General features: G+C 41.9%; 1 protein-coding gene across 2 annotated transcripts in view; it reads right to left on the bottom strand.

Annotated features, from left to right (window-relative positions):
- Positions 1-7,878: 7,878 nt before the first annotated feature.
- Positions 7,879-17,896, bottom strand: part of LOC115473512 (adrenocortical dysplasia protein homolog) — a 115,293-nt gene continuing 105,275 nt past the window's right edge. For both annotated transcript variants that reach the window (XM_030208541.1, XM_030208550.1), the window contains 2 exons: positions 12,926-13,066; positions 7,879-9,646 (listed from right to left, as the gene is read on the bottom strand). In XM_030208541.1, the coding sequence (XP_030064401.1) occupies positions 8,940-9,646; positions 12,926-13,066 (848 nt within the window). In that variant the 3' untranslated portion in view covers positions 7,879-8,939. The remainder of the gene's footprint in view (positions 9,647-12,925; positions 13,067-17,896) is intronic.

The following is a 17,896-nucleotide window of genomic DNA, read 5'->3' as shown; positions in this document are numbered from 1 at the left end:
CTGTGGTCAGATGAGACAAAAATTGAGCTCTTTGGCATGAACTCAACTCGCCGTGTTTGGAGGAAGAGAAATGCTGCCTATGACCCAAAGAACACCGTCCCCACTGTCAAGCATGGAGGCGGAAATGTTATGTTTTGGGGGTGTTTCTCTGCTAAGGGCACAGGACTACTTCACCGCATCAATGGGAGAATGGATGGGGCCATGTACCGTACAATTCTGAGTGACAACCTCCTTCCCTCCGCCAGGGCCTTAAAAATGGGTCGTGGCTGGGTCTTCCAGCACGACAATGACCCAAAACATACAGCCAAGGCAACAAAGGAGTGGCTCAGGAAGAAGCACATTAGGGTCATGGAGTGGCCTAGCCAGTCACCAGACCTTAATCCCATTGAAAACTTATGGAGGGAGCTGAAGCTGCGAGTTGCCAAGCGACAGCCCAGAACTCTTAATGATTTAGAGATGATCTGCAAAGAGGAGTGGACCAAAATTCCTCCTGACATGTGTGCAAACCTCATCATCAACTACAGAAGACGTATGACCGCTGTGCTTGCCAACAAGGGTTTTGCCACCAAGTATTAGGTCTTGTTTGCCAGAGGGATCAAATACTTATTTCCCTCTGCAGAATGCAAATAAATTCATATACTTTCCACAATGTGATTTTCCGGATTTAATTTGTGATGTGCTATCTCTCACTGTTACCAATAACCTACCCTTCAATTATGGGCTGCTCATGTCTTTGTCAGTGGGCAAACTTACAAAATCAGCAAGGGATCAAATACTTATTTCCCCCACTGTATGTCGATGTTGATAACAACCTTGTAATTCTAGCACATAGGGACCCTTGTCATCAGTCTTTGTATGCAAAGTCGCAGCTTCAGCAAATAATAGGCTTTGCATTGAAAGATGGAATAAGCTTGAGTCTGCATTTTTGAAGTCAGGTTATTAATGCTGGCTAACGCCATGCATTACAATCCCATATATCTTTGTTATATAGGAACACAAATAGTGCTTGTTTTACTCTTATAGATTGACTGACTGAGTTACTGAGTAATGGCTGACTGAGAAAGCAAATGTCTGAGTGGGTGAGTCACTGACAGAGCTTGAGTTTATGATTGAATGAGTCAGTGATTAAGCGACTGAGTTAGTAACTTAAGTGAGTGGCTGAGTGATGGTGATTGAGTGACTGACTGACTGAGTTACTGAGTGAGCGACTGGCTGAGTGATTGACTACATGAGTAATTGAGTGACTGAGTGATTGACTGACAGAGTATGCGAATGACTAAGTGGGTGAGTCACTGACTGACTGAGAGCCCGAGTTTGATTGACTGAGTCAATGATTCAGCGACTGAGCTAGTGACTAAGTGAGTGACTGACTGGTTGAATGATTGACTGAATCAATGATTGAGCGGCTGACTGACCAGAACATAAGAATAGCCATACTGGGTCAGAACAATAGTCCATCTAACCCAGTATCCTGTTTCCAACAGTGGCCAATCCAGGTTATAAGTAACTGGCAGAAACTCAAATAGTAGCAAAATTCCAAGCTACCAATCCCAGGGCAAAAGTACCTTCCCCATGTCTATCTCAATAGCAGACTATGGACATTTCTTTCAGGCACATGTCTAAACCTTTTTTCAAAACCCAGATACTCTGTTGCCACATCCTCTGACAATGAGTTCCAGAACTTAACTATTTTTTGAGTGCAAAATATTTCCTCCTATTTGTTTTAAAAGTATTTCCATGTAATTTCATTCAGTGCCCCTAGTCTTGGTACTTTATGAAAGAGTAAAAAAAAAATGGATTCACTTCTACTTATTCTACACCAGTCACGATTTTGTAGACCTCGGTCATGTCTTTTCAAAGCTGAAGAGCCCTAATCTCGTTATCCTTTCCTCATATGAGAATAGTTCCATCCTCTTTATCATTTTGGTAACTCTTATTTGATCCTTTTCTAACTCTGCTATATCTTTTTTGAGATAAGGCAACCAGAATTGAATGCAAGGTGAGGTCGTATCATGGAGCAAAACAGAGGCATTATAGTATTCTTAGTCTTATTTACCATCCCTTTCTTAATAATTCCTAGCATCCTGTTTGCTTTTTTGGCCAACATAGCACACTGGGGAGAAATTTCAGCGAATTGTCTACAATAACACCTAGATATTTTTCTTGACTGCTGACCTCCAAGATGGAACCAAGCAACAGGTAACTATGATTCAGATTATTCTTCCCAATGTACATCACACTTTGCAGTTGCCCACAATAAATTTCATCTGTCATTTAGATGCCCAGTCTTACAATTTCCTAAGGTCTTCCTGCAATTTTTCACAGTCCGCATATGTTTTAACAACTTTAAATAGTTTTGTGTCATCTGCAAATTTAATCATCTCATTTGTTCTGATTTCCAGATCATTTGCAGATGTTAATTAGCACCGGTCCCAGGCACTCCACTAATCGCTTCCATTGAGAAAAATGGCCATTTAACCCTACCCTGTGGTTCCTGTTCAATGACCAATTCCTAATCCACAAGAGAACATTGCCTCCTATCCCAATTTTATCAGAAGTCTCTCATGAGGAACTCTGTTAAAAGCTTTCTGAAAATCTAGATACATTACATCAACTGTCTCACCTTTATTGACGTTTATATATGCCTTCAAAGAAATGAAGCAAAATGAGGCAATACTTCCCTTGGTTGAATCCATGCTGACTCTGTCCCATTAAACCATGTTTTTCTATGTGTTCCATAATTTTATTCTTTATAATAGTGTCCACTATTTTGCCCAGCACTAAATTCAGGCTTACCAGTCTGTAATTTTCCAGATCAGTCCTGGAACCCTTTATTAAAAAATCAGCACTACATTGGCCACCCTCCAATCTTCAGATACTATGAATGATTTTAACGACAGGTTACAGATCACTAAGAGTAGATCAGCAATTTCAAGTTTGAGTTCTTTCAGTACCCTAGGGTGCATGCCATCTGGTCTAGGCGATTTACTTCTCTTTAATTTGTCGATTCGGATCAGTAAGTATTACAGGTTTACCAAAATTTCTTTCAGTTCCTTCGTATCATCACCCTTGAAAACCATTTCCGGTACAGGTAGATCCTTCACCTTCTTCCGTAAAGACCAAAGCAAAGACTTCATTCAGTCTCTCCGATATGGCCTTGTCCTTCCTAAGTGCCATTTTTGCTCCTTCATGATCTATCAGTCCCACGGATTCCCTCACAGGCTTTCTGCTTCTGATGTACCTGAAAAAGTTGTAATTGAGTTTTTGCCTCTGTGACAAGTTTCTCTTCATATCCTCTTTTAGCCTTCTTTAACAATGCTTTGTATCTAACTTGCCAGTGCTTGTGTTGCTTCTTATTTTCTTTATTAGGGTCCTTTATCCATTCTTTGAAGGATGTTCTTTTGGCTCCAATAGCCTCTTTCACTTCACATTTTAACCATGTTGGCTGTCATTTGCTCTTTTTCCACCTTTGTAAATACATGGAATACATCTGGTCTGAGCTTCCAAGACGGTATTTTTAAACAACAGCCAAGCCTGATCTAAAGTCCTAACTTTTGCAGTCGATCCTTTAGTTTCTTCTTAACCATTTCCCTCATGTTATCATAGTCACTCTTTTGAAAATTAAATGCTGCTACAGTAAATTTCCTTTGTGACTTCACTCTAGATATCAGCCCAAATTTGATCATATTATGAACATTATTTTCCAGCAGATCCAACACCGTTACCTCTTGTACTATGCCCTGCATTCCACTAAGGATTAGATCTAAAATAGCTCCCACTCTTGTTGGTCTCTGGACTAGTTGCTCCAAGAAGAAGCCATTTATTACATCTAGGAATTTTACCTCCCTAGCACTCTCTGATGTAACATTTATCCAGTCATTATTATACTGTTGCCCAATTTGCCAGCTATGGAATTTCTATCCATAAGGATTCCACGCTACTAACTGTTTATTATAGAATGCTTATTTTGTTTGACTCAATTCCCTTTAACATATAGTGCAACTTCCCACCCCTCCAATTTGATTCACTCTATCATGGCAACACATATAATTTATACCCTGTTAACAGTTTCCCATTGATTGCTCTCCTTCCACCAGGTCTCTGAGATGCCTATTACAGCTACCTCTTCATTTAGTGATATATACTCTAACTCTCCCATCTTATTTTTTAGGCTTTTAGCATTTGTATTTAGACACTTCAAATTGTGTTCTTTCCTTGCATCTACAAGCTGCTTAGAAGTTGACAGTGACAATCTGCATACTTTATGCTGCTCTCCTCATAAAACACTCCACGCTTTCTTTCACCATTATTGTTATCAATAGAAATCAAACAAAATAAAACATGGAAAAGAAAATATGATACCTTTTTTATTGGACATAACTTAATACATTTCTTGATTAGCTTTCGAAGGTTGCCCTTCTTCGTCAGATCGGAAATAAGCAAATGTGCTAGCTGACAGTGTATATAAGTGAAAACATTCAAACATTCAAGACTAACACGGCTACCACACTCCTCTTTCACCATTATTGAAACCCCTCTACTGAGATTCCCTAAATGTCCCATTTCAATAGTACCCTCCTAAGAACATAAGAGTTGCCATACTGGGACAGACTGAAGATCCATCAAGCCCAGGATCCTGTTTCCAACAGTGGCTAATCCAGGACACAAGTACCTGGTAACATCCCAGAACAGTAAAACAAATTTTATGCTGCTTATCCTAGAAATAAGCACTGAATTTTTACAAGTCAATCTTAATGGCAGCTTATGAACTTTTCTTTCAGAAAATTATCCAAACCTTTTTTAAACCCTGCTAAGCTAACTGCTTTAACCACATTCTCTGCAACACATTCCAGAGTTTAATTACATGTTGAGTGAAGAAATATTTTCTCCAGTTTGTTTTAAATTTACTACTTAGGAGGAGTTGGGAAACAGTCATCATTCCTGGCAGTCCCTCAGAAGTTCTAGAAACTGAAAGCTAAGGTTTTATTAAGCTGGGAGGTACTGCTGAAGTATGGACTACAGTCTAATTTGGGATTGAGAGAAAACAAAGCCCTGGAATACTGTTGAGTGACTGCATCTAAGGAAGCAAAATTTGTGTTCTGAAGGGAAATGCTTTATTAAACTTTTGATTAAACCCTAAAAGGAAGTCAGAATCCTGTTGAAGGTGCCTGTGTCAGGGAACAAGGGAGACTCCAAGAACATAGGCCAGTTATGCCCCGACATAGGGTGACCCCACAAAAACTTCATTGGTTAACACTTGAAGAAAGGGAAATTTTCAAACTCTGTTCTTTGGTTCACAAAATTTATGGTGATAATCCTTCTTGTGAGTCAATTAATTATGCTTCCATCTGTTGTCGACAGGAGGTATAACTAGGAAACAGCTATTATTACATTTCCCCACACCTAAAGGATTAAGAAACAAAAGGGTTTTTAACTTAGTTTTTTTTTTTATCAAGCAGTTAAAGAGTGGGATCACGGAATATGACACCTGCAAGCCTGGAGGTTATTGTAGTGGTGTACATTCAGGTACAGTAGGTATTTTTCTACTCCTGGCGGGCTCACAATTAAAAAAAAAAAAATCTCAAAGAGCTGAGGAGGGATTTGAACCTAGAATCCCTGATTCTCATGCCACTGTTCTGCTTTGCATGGATACTTGTATGACCATTTTATAAAACATGTATCAACAGTGATCCACAGATTAAACAAAGTTAAATCTAATGGTCTTAGCAGTGCAGCTCTCGGTATCACAAGACTTACAGCACCCAACTCGTCACTGACCAATTGATCAACATAATATTAATCACTTTAATCACTGAATTTACTATTCAAACTGAATCTAAAGCAGTTTAAATAACTTTTAGATCACTTTAAAAGTAAAAAAAATACTCATCTGAAAGGTGAAATACAAATGAAAGGATATTTTCAGCTGCTGAATTTACATTTATTTTTAAAGAGCAAAAATGGATCTTTTCTCTTCAGTCTGTTTTTCCCAGGAAATCAGGAAGTAGAATGGATGACATTAGTCTAGTGAGGTAGTTCTGTGGGTGGAGTTTCTAGTGATGATGTTTTTGTGGAGGGAGGTTTAAATAGCATAGCAAAAAATGCTGTCATCATCTTACCTGGGGTTTAAGTATGTTTTTTTTTTTTTTTTTACCAGAGAGCTGGTGTTTAAATGTCAGGTAGAAAGAAAGACTTTTGGTTTTCTAATTGGAATTTTTTTTGTAGGAGAAATTAATTATTTTTCCCCCCTTGTTTTAGGGGGCATATCCTGGATACAGCGCTTAGCGAAACATGTCAGATGTCTAAGGTCCCCGATCCAACATTTGTATTTCATCTTTTAGATGAGTATTTCTTTTACATTTAAAAGTGATCTAAAAGTTATTTAAACTGCTTTAGATTCAGTTTGAATAGTAAATTCAGTGATTAAAGCAACACCCATCTTTAAAACTGTAAATAGATTATACTATGTGGACTGTTATAGAAAAAAAAACAGAGATACTAAGATAGTGCTATGGAAATTAAAATTGAATGAAGTCAAGGCAGAAGAGTTTTTCACTGACATCAAGAGTTATTGCTTTCATAAAGATAATCCAATTTGGCTGTTATTGGAAGAACACATACTTGTCTCAAACTTGATGTATCCGTATCTTGTTCCAGGTATGGACCTGTAAAGAAAAATAACTGATCTACAAATGACTTTGGCAGATTTCAGGAAATAAGAATTAAGTATCAAAGATTCTTCTTCAAAAAGGTTGCCAATTTGGAATGAAAATCTTTTTAAAATTCAAACACTGGACTGGAAACTGTGGTAGGAAAAGGGTATCCAATCACTCGGTGGAGCTGAGGGAGACAGAGAGGTACATAGAGGAGACCTACAGGGATATTGTAGAGAGGTCCCACCTCCAGTCTAGTAGCCCTTGTGCTACCTTGGAGGAGGGAGGTCTCCTAGAAGGAGAGCATCACCCTGGTGAAGTAGGAAGTACTCCTGTAGCCAGGACCTGCCCACCAGGGGATGTACTATCCTCTCGCACTGAGGATATGTCTCCAAGTGCTGCCTGGGAGGGAAAGGTTAGGACAGCTGTTGTAGTTGGTGATTCTATCATTAGGCATATAGATAGCTGGGTGGCTGGTGGACGTGAGGATCGCCTGGTGACTTGCCTGTTTTCAATCACTTTCCTACCCACCATATAAGATAAGCTTGCTTCCAAGTGAGAAATGTAGGAAGTCATAGTCTTCCAAATCTTAGTCATAGGAGATAGCTGTTTGATGCCATATGCGGCATGCCCTGGCTACAAAAGAAGTACAAATAGTGGCTTGCATTTAAAGTTGCTTCAATCCTGCAAATATTTAAAAGCAATACCCCCTTACATGGGGAGAGTAGTCTTCTTTGTAGCAATACTAGTCATCTAAGTGTTGGGGTAATTATTTCACTAAAAATCTAGAGTGTATATATCTATATCTGTATATACAGTGTATATCTGGATTGGTCACTGTTGGAAACAGAATGCTGGGCTTGATGGACCTTTGGTCTACCTCAGTATGGCAATACTTATATACTTATGTACTATTACCCCATCCGTTACAATCCTTAGTAACTTACTTACAATTAGCAGAATAAATTCCTGATACCACAGATAAACCCAGTGCTGTATTTTTGTTTAAGTGCTGTGAATGGATAGATCTCAAAGTTTCTCAGGGCCCTGCACAATTATAGATTTGTGACACGTGGGAACTTGAAAAGTCCATAGTCTTAAATTGAGATGGGGAAGCCACTGCTTGCCCTGGGATTGGTAGCATGGAATGTTGCTACTAATTGGGTTTCTGCCAAGTACTTGTAACCTGGATTGGCCAGTGTTGGAAGCAGGATACTGGGCTAGATGGACCATTGGTCTGACCCAGTATGACTATTCTTATGTAGTTAAGCCTATTTTTTTCTTTTGTGTGTGAAAATTCTTTTTACCTATTCAGAAGTTCCTTTTTGATATTTTTAATGTAAAATTGCATAAATAAAAAGGGGAGGGGGCAACAAAATTTAGGGCTTTTCTAAGAGGGAAAAGAGGTGAAAGAGAAATGGTCCTGACATGAAAAGATAGGTTTAAAGTCAAGACAAAATGTTACCCAGAGAGACTACAAAGAAAGATAAGACTTGCTGGGCTCTGCAGAAAAAAAGGAACTATGGTGACAGTACGCAACATTAGCCCAGGAGGACCTGCGCATGTACAGCTCACTATGCTGAAAAGCCGTACAAGTTTCAACAGCTTTGTTGCAATTTTTAGCCAGTCATGAAGGGTCCTCGGAGAACAAACTTCTCACAGTGTTAGTACTGTAGTGCACCTTAGTGGTATAAGAACTTACAATTAAATACCAACTCCTAAAATAAATATTTAGAGATCATTATCGTTACTTGTACCTTCTCTTCACACAGCTTATCATAGAAGTGGCTGATTGTGTTAACACAGAATAAAAGTTCTATTGACTTAAGTCTTCAAGTATACAACTAAGGATATATACATAACCTACAATGGAAAATGTTCCCTTGTGGGGCTACCAATGGTATCTTCCTGAAGTCGATTTGCAGAATCAATGGAGCAAGGAAATGTCAAATTACAGGTCTTAATTTCTGTCTGCATTTTCATGGAATTAAATCATCCACAGAAATCAATGATTCGCTTCCTACTAAACCTACCAGCTGAATTCTACTTTATAAAACTCATGCTTGAAATTTTATTCTTCTTCACCATGTGTTTACTTGTGTGTAAGCCTTGATTATGTGGGATGTAACCCATGCATCCTTGATCTTTAACTGTGAATGTGTTGGTCCCTTGTACCTGGCAGCTTGCCTTTTGTTTAGAATTTAGGGCTTTCCAGTTTTATTGTTATAGCTTGTCACATCTGTTACCCCCCCTCTCTGTCGCTTTATTACTCTTTTGTTTTCTCCGTCAGCCTAAAAATTCTAGAATGGGTTTCTGTAACACTTTGCCCTTTGCACTCTTAGGACTGGATGTCTTGTGGCTCCTGTTCCAGCTCACTGTTCCTAGCGCTTCTTCTACCTCAGAAAAAGCATCCTCTGTCAAGTGTTTTCTCTTGGTTGCTCGTTTCTCATTATTGCTAGGTACTAAATCCTCCTCCTTCTTACTTCCAAAAGTGTCACTGGTGGAGGAATCCAGCGCATTATTTTTCATCTCAGAAGACAAGATGGATGAACTTAACGGTGCTTTTCTGCTACTATACATCTGCTTTTCCAAGTAGTACTCAAAGTAGTCCACCTTGGGGAGATTGTAAGGTACCAAGGATACGGTAGATTTGACATAATCAAAACTGACAGATTTTGGAACATAAGAGATTCCATGGTTAGGCTCACAGGTTTGGTCCATGGTGACTGGGGACTTGCATATGTTGTCACTTGCTTCTGGAGTCACGGATCTGCAAGAATAGTTACTAGAGGGAGAAAACAAGGACTGGGATTCATTTTCTACTGCATCCTGAGGCAATGATCTTAAAGTTGACTCCTCTGTACTACATTTCTCAAGAGGCAACAAATCATCTGGGGTGCTACTGTCTGGCAATGCATGGTCCACATCTTCTGCATGCTTGATGTAGTGCTGTGTTTCCAAGCTCTGATCATATGCTGGAAAAACTTGAATTTCTAGGGATAAAAGGTAAACAATATGAAAAACAAAATCACAGCATATGAACAATGTTAAAACAGCAACACAGACAAAGAAATGTTAATGAAGATGCATTCTTCAATCGCACAACAAAATAGCTTCCTAGCCTCTGTTGACTTGCCTTATTTGATCTGTTTAGCAAAGTTACTCACCTGTAGCAGGTGCTCTCCAAGGACAGCAGGCCAATTATTCTCACAGCTGGTTTTACAGATGTGGACACTGATCACTGAGATCAAGAAGTTTCTGGAAGCATCCTACCATGCATGTCTTGGTGCTTTCCCACTGAACACGCAAACACGGGTCCCTCAGACATTGTAAAAAGCTAAAGAATACAACTCCAAGGGGAGGTGGGAGGGTATGTGAGAATACTTGGCCTGCTGTCCTCAGAGAACACCTGCTATAGGTGAGTAACCTTACTTTCTGTGAGGACAAAAGTCGTCCTGTTCTCACAGCTGGGAATCCCTAACCACCACGCTCACCGAAAACAATGCTAGGGCAATAGGGACTCGAAACATCGAGGCCTGTTATTCAATCAACCTGAAACAATTTGCTTACTAGTTGTGGAGCTGCAGCCTGGAATTGAAGAAAACTGGGCCTAGGGGGATGGAGTTGGATTCTAGATGCTGAACAAATTCTGCAGGACTGCTTTTCCGAACTTGCTGTCTTGTCAGGTGCTCTGCTCAAGACAGTAATGAGATGTGAATATGTGGACAGATGACCATGTCACTACTTTCCAAATCTCCTCTATCGAGGCTGTCCTCAAGTGGGCTACCAACGTAGCCATGGCTCTGACATTATGAGTCTTGACATGACCCTTCTAGTGTCAGCCCAGCCTAGGCATAAGTAAAGGAGATGCAATCTGTTAGCTAATTAGAAACTGTACGTTTGCCAATGGCTACCCCCCATCCTGTTTTAGTCAAAAGAAACAAAAAGCTGAGTGGACTGTCTATGGGCTTTAGTCTTCTCCAGATAGAAGGCTAAGGATCACTTACAGTTCAAGATATGCAGTATAATCTTGCCAGGATGGGCATTTGGATTTGGGAAAAAGTGTTGGTAGAACTTCCTAGTTCCAACTTCACCCTTCCCGGCTCACTTCCTCCCAGGGCGGGACTAGTGTTCTTAAGATGGCATAGGCTACTTAAGGGGCTATTCTTAAGGGTGAAGGGCAGTGTTCTATACACCCCCTCACAGTGTCATTGTAGACAATATGCTGAAATCTTCTGTCCAGTGTGTGGCGGCAGCCAGGAAGGCAAACAGTATGCTAGGAATTATTAGGAAAGGGATGCAAAATAAGACCAAGAATATTATAATGCCTCTGTATTGCTCCATGGTGTGACCTCATCACGAGTATTCATTCAATTCTGGTTGCTGTATCTTAAAATAATATAGCAGAATTAGAAAAAGTTCAAAAATGAGCAGCCAAAATGATAAAGAGGATGGAACTCCTCCCATATGAGGACAGGCTAAAGAGGTTAGGTCTCTTCAGCTTGAAAACAAGTCGGCTGAGGGGAGATATCATCGAGGTCTATAAAATCCTGAGTGGTGTAGAATAGGTGTAAGTAAGTCAATTTTTCACTCTTTCAAAAAGTGCAGGGACCAGGGGACACTCAATGGGAAGACATTTTTTTCACTCAAGGAATGGTTGGGCTCTGGGGCTTGCTGCTAGAAGATGTTGTGGTTAGAGTGTCTGGAAGAAGCCACTGCTTGCCCTGAGATTGGTGGCATAGAATGTTGCAACTGGTTGGGTTTCTGCCAGGTACTTGTGAACTGGGTTGGCCACTGTTGGAAATAGGATACTCGGCTACATGGACCATTGGTCTGACCTAGTATGGCTATTCTTATGAGGTTGGATTAAGAGGAGATGGCATGATGTCAAAAAGTTGAAGAAGGTTCCCCCAGTAGCAGCCATCTTAGTTTGTCCAAAACAATAGCAAGCCAGATTTTGTGTTCTGTTAGGAGGGAATTGAGGAAGGGACGTAAGTGGAGTTGGGATGGGGGGGGGGGGGGGGGGGGGGGGTCTGAGGAGCCTTTGAGGGGTCTGTGAAGGGGGAGAAGCAAACAAGCTGCTGCCCATGCCGCCGCTGTCACAAAGCCGGGCTGGGCTGCAGGGGGACTGCGGGCCTTACTGCAGGCTGGTTGGCTCGGTGACAGCTGCAGCGTGGCTGCAGCTTGTTTGCTTTCCCTCCTTCACAGATCCCCTTGAAAGCTCCCTAAACTCCCCTCCCCAACGTCCCTCCCTCTGATTCCCTCGTAACAGAGTGAACACAAAGTCTAGTTTGTTATTGTATTCAATGGCATTTGCTATTGTGTTGAACAAATGAAGATGGTGGCAAGCTCCGCCATATAATGGGCTAGATAGGATCATGCCGGCTCCGGTTAATCCAACCTCCTTGAAAAAAACAATATGTGATGCCTCCCTCTTGGGGAGAAGCTGAAAACAGAGGAGTCTGAGAAAGAGGGGCGGAGACTCCAGGAGTAAGCAGGAGGTTCTCTTTCAAACCCTGAGACTATGGATTACATGGAGGCAGGCCCCCCTAGCACTACAGGGGGAAGCAGAAGGAGGGGAGATGGAATGAGAAGCTTGTTGATGGACAATTCAAGATACTGAAAAGGCAGCTTTGGGATGCTACAAAGAGCAGAGCTCTGAATTGTGAGGTGAGCTGTCAGCCCCTCAATCATGATAGGGGCAGACTGCTGAGAAAAGTTTGTTTAGAAATTGAACTGGACATCCCTTGAGGGGAAGAATACAAGATTCAAAGACTCTGAATATTGAATTCTGTTTGTTGGGACTGTGGATTTGTGTTTCTTTTGTTTGCTGGACTACTTGGAATACTGGTTAGCTGGAATAAAAGGAGAAAACCCAGACAAGATCACTTTACAGCAGTGGTTCCTAACTCTGGTCCTGGAGGCACCCCAGCCAGTCAGGTTTTCAGGATACACATAATGAATATTCATGAGAGAGATCTGCATGCAGTGGAGGCAGTGCCAACCTAAGTGCCAACATCTAACTCACACTCCATTAACTGATTCTTCCCCAGAAACTTCTGCATCTGACAAGCTGTAGGGATGCGAAACATAAATAACGACTAGCCCATACAAAGAGGAATTCAAAACTGTGACCCTAGCCTAACACCAAGATTCCTAACTTAATATGTACACAACTGCTGTACCCACAACACACACACACACACACACATACAAATTTAAAATTGCTCCTCCCAACAAACCTTGGTTGCTCCACATTTAGAATATCATACCTGCAGAAGATGAAGCAATGCTCTGACACTGGAATGATAGCTCATCCCAAGGCAATAGCTCAGGTAGTATTTTAGTCTTGCTCCCCTGTTCTTCAAGTGGAGGTGAGGAGATTGAGCTATGTGTTGCTACTGAATCTTCACCTATCAATGGGAACAAAGAATCCACTGAACACAAGTCACAAATTACCAATGCACATAACAAATCTGCCTCTCAATATTTGTGAAAAAAGGAGAAAGGAAAGAGTAGGGAGGAAAGACAGATAGAAAGAGGGGGAGGGAAAGGTGTGTGTGCGGTTTTTTTTTTTTACACTACAGCAAATAGGACATATTATGCCAAATTTAGTTAGAAACATTTTAAATAAAAGCATTTTAAATAAAAACATTTTTACACTTGTACTGTACTAAGTGTAAAATAAATTGCCGTTATTAAAATATATTTCATGTTTTGTCAATGTATTATTTTATAAATCAGTCTACAGACTTAAAAAGTAAAAGGGCCACAAAAAGGGGTTCTATCATCCAGAAAATAGGCTTGGTTGTTGGGTTAGAGTCTGACTGGTTTCAAAGAAAGGTTTGACATTCAAAATTAATATGCATTGGAAGGGTGACGGAATTTGTAAAAACTGAAGAAAAGTTTTAATTAAATTGAATGAAGAAATTGTTTGAATATAATACTGCATTAAAGTGTTGACTATTACAAAAGGAAACAATCAATATCCTCCAGTTTTATTTTCTATCATACTGAAAAAAATACCCCTTATTCTCTTCAACAGCCTTATAACACAGTCGGGCTCATTTTCGAAAGAGACAGACGCCCATCTTTCGACACAAATCGGAAGATGGACGTCCTTCTCACAGGGTCGTCCAAATCGGTATAATCGAAAGCCGATTTTGGACATCCCCAACTGTTTGCCGTCGCAGGGATGGCCAAAGTTCAAGGGGGCGTATCAGAGGCGGGACTTGGGCGTGCCTAACACTAGGACGTCCTCAACCCATAATGGGGGAAAAAAAAAGGACATCCCTGACAAGCACATGGACAACTTTACCTGGTCATGTTTTTCTCACGACCAAGGCACAAAAAGGTGTCCAAAATGACCAGATGACCACTGGAGGGAATCGGGGATGACCTCCTGTTACTCCCCCAGTGGTCACTAACCCCCCCCCACCCTCAAAAAATATCTTTCAAAATATTTTTTGCCAGCCTCGGATGCCATACTTAAGTCCATGACAGCAGTATGCAGGTCCCTGGAGCAGTTTTAGTGGGTGCAGTGCACTTCAGGCAGGTGGACCCAGGCCCATCCTCCCCTACCTGTTACATTTGTGGAGAAAACAGCGAGCCCTGCAAAACCCACCACAAACCCACTGTACCACATCTAGGTGCCCCTCTTCACCCATAAGGGCTATGGTAGTAGTGTACAGTTGTGGGTAGTGGGTTTTGGGGGGCTCAGCACACAAGGGAGCTATGTTCCTGGGAGCAATTTCTGAAGTCAACTGCAGTGCCCCCTAGGGTGCCCGGTTGGTGTCCTGGCATGTCAGGGGGATCAGTGCACTACAAATGCTGGCTCCTCTCATGACCAAAGGGCTTGCATTTGGTCGTTTCTGAGATGGACGTCCTTGGTTTCCATTATCGCCGAAAATTAGAAACGACCAAGTATAGGGACCACCATCTCTAAGGACGACCAAAATTTCAAGATTTGGACGTCCCTATTATCAAAACGAAAGATGGACGTCCATCTTGTTTCGATAACACAGGTTTCCCCGCGCCTGCATCAGGATGTTTTGCGAGAACGTCCTCATCAAAACTTGGACATCCCTTTCGAAAATGCCCCTCAGTGTGAGCTAAACTTAAAGGGATGGTCTCAGTTTTTCCTTCTACTTCATATACCAGGGATGTCCAGCTCAGATTTGGTTTGGACATGCCAGTTATCCATGCTGGGATGTACCCTGATGCCCTCTCCATGAAAGAAGGCCACTGCCACCATCATCACACCTTGAAGCTTTGGAGAACTAAAGGGAAAAGCCCTAAACTGTACATGCTTTCCCAATATGAAAAAAAGTAAAAAATGTCTGATGCTGATTCCAAATCAGGAGGTGGAGAAGGCCTCCAACAGGTCAGAGAGGCCAAGAACTCATTGCTCCTGACTGCCATGATCACCAACCACAGGGTTTCTATCTGGAACCAAAGGGACCTTCCAGAATTGTTGATCCCTTGGGGAAGAAAGCAGAATCCCTCCCTTCTTCAGTACCACAAAATACATGGACTATTGCCCTAGACCTTGTTCTACCAGCAAAAATGGTGTAACAGCTCCCAGCAGCATCAGTGCTTCCAGGGTCGACTCCACTGCAACCCTTTTTGGTAGGCTGATCTTCAGTGATACTATAAATGCCATAAAGGCATCAGCAAATGCCAGTGCATACCCATTTCTCATCTCGACATGCACCCACTGGTCTGAAGTTATGTGGGTCCAATCCAGTTAAAACAGTGCAGACATCCTCTCATGGGAATTACCTTGAATGAATCAGAATCTCATTAAGGGGCATGAATGCATCTCAAGGAGTGCCCCCCCCCCCCCCCCCCCAATCTCTCGACTTGCGGCACTGCAAGAGGTCAGAGATTTCCAAAATTTCCCCATGGAATGGGAGACCTACCTCCTCGGCTTATAGCGTCCCTGTCCTTCAGACAGGCTTGACCTGATACCCCTTTGGGTGCAGACGAGCTTACAAAGCCCTTTCAGAATAGGACCGTCATCTGAAATCTCCTCAGAGATCCTCTGTGCTTATTCCATACTTTCTTGAATTCAGATACAATTCTTGTGTCCATCACCTCCACATATCTACACCCTTTCGGTAAAGAAATATTTCATTAGATTACTTGCAAGTCTCTCTCCTTTCATTTTACAGAGCTTCCTTTAATTTGAAAGAGGCCCACCTCCTGTGCATTTATACTGCAGAGGTATTTAAATGTCTCTACCATTATTTCCCATCTCCTGCCTTTCTTTCAAAGTATTGAGATTGGTAAGTCTGTCCCCCATATGCTTTATGATAAAGACTGCAGGTCATTTTAGTAGCCGTATCACTGAAACACATCCAAGATGGCTGCTGGAACACATAAATTTTAGTGGTTATTCAGCATTTTTTGAAGTGATTTTAAATATTTTTGTGCAAGAAACTAGCAATTTCAGGTGGGCAGAGCTGGCTGCATCTAGTTTCACCCTTGCTTTGCCATTTTAAATTGTTTTAAAAGATAGATTTATTTTGAATACAGCCAAGCACTGAAATAGTATCTAGGCACTGTCAGAGAGGCACTGCTGTGTGTTTCAGTTTTATTTTTACAGTTTTATGACTAATATATGGTTTATGTGTTTGTATTAAAATGGGAAAATTAGGTTCTTACCATGATAATTTTCTTTCCTTTAGTCATAGCAGATGAAGCCATTACGTATGGGTTGTGTCCATCAACCAGCAGGGGGAGATAGAGAGCACTCAACTTTTCACAGTGCCTCATGGCCAGCTAGCTCCACTGCCTCTTCAGTATTTGAAGCTTCCAAAGCAGTATGGCAAACCGCAATGGGAATAACATGAACTTTCCTCACAGCGAACGATGGCCCCTTAACAAGGGCATAAACTCAAAAAAGGAGGGAATGAACTCCTCCTCCTGAAGGGAATAAACTCGTCCTCCACTTTGTATAAACGGAGGGAATACTTGCATCCTCCTGGAGGGAATAAACTCATCCTCCCAAAACATGAACTGGAGGGAATGAACTCATCCTCCTATAACTGTAACAAGAATCCTGAAGACTGTTTTCCGACTCCCCAAGGAAGGAATATAACTTCAGGAAACAAGAACAGCACCTAAAATCAGAATCACTGCAATACAGACAATCATACAGGGAGGGCTCATGGCTTCATCTGCTATGACTAAAGGAAAGAAAATTATCATGGTAAGAACCTAATTTTCCCTTCCTTGTCATCAAGCAGATGAAGCCATTACTTATTGGATGTAACAAAGCAATCCCTGAATAGGGTGGGAACAAGCCACACCACGCGCTAGCACCTGTGCTTCAAAACGCGCATCCCTCCTGGCAGCCACATCCAGCCTGTAATGTCGGGCGAAAGAGAGCTTAGAAGCCCATGTTGCAGCACTGCAAATCTCATGAAGAGATAGTGCTCCAGTTTCCGCCCAGGAAGAGGAAATCGCTCTTGTGGAATGTGCCTGAAAGGCTTCAGGCAGAGCCCGCCCAGACAGCAGATATGCTGAAAAGATAGCTTCTTTGAGCCAACGGGGAATAGTGGCTTTAGACACTGAAGACCCTCTGCGAGGACCTGCAAACAGCACAAAAAGATGATCAGAGGTCCTGAAAGAATTTGTAATTCGCAGATACTGCAACAGAGTCCTGCACACATCCAAAAGGTGCAACTGCCCAAATGAATCTGGAAACTCCTCCTCAACAAAGGAGGGAAGAAAAACAGGCTGGTTTAGGTGAAACGCTGAAACCACCTTAGGCATGAAGGAAGGCACGGTCCAAACCGTGACCCCTGACTCTGAGAATTGCAGAAAAGGGTCTCTACAGGACAGTGCCTGGAGCTCTGACACCTGTCTCGCCGAGGTAATGGCCATTAAAAAGACGGCCTTCAGTGTCAAATCTTTCTCTGAAGCATGCCGAAGCGGTTCAAAGGGAGCCCCCTGAAAGGCCTTCAATACTAACCCCAGGTTCCAAGCTGGACAAGGTGCCCGCATGGGAGGACGGAGCCGAAGCACCCCTCTAAGAAACCGTGCCACATCTGGATGAGCAGCTAAGGACACGCCTTCAACCTTGCCACGCAGGGAGGCCAATGCGGCCACTTGCACCCGCAGGGAATTATAGGCCAAGCCTTTGTGTACACCATCCTGCAAAAAGTCCAGAATCGGCGAGACAGGAGCCCGTAATGGAGAAAGTGCTCTTGAAACACATCAGACTTCAAACTGGCGCC

This window comes from Microcaecilia unicolor, chromosome 1 (assembly GCF_901765095.1).
Source record: "Microcaecilia unicolor chromosome 1, aMicUni1.1, whole genome shotgun sequence".
NCBI classification, from domain to species: Eukaryota; Metazoa; Chordata; class Amphibia; order Gymnophiona; family Siphonopidae; genus Microcaecilia; species Microcaecilia unicolor.
The sequence above is the reverse complement of the archived record's forward strand: the minus strand, read 5'-3'. Positions and strand labels throughout refer to the sequence as shown.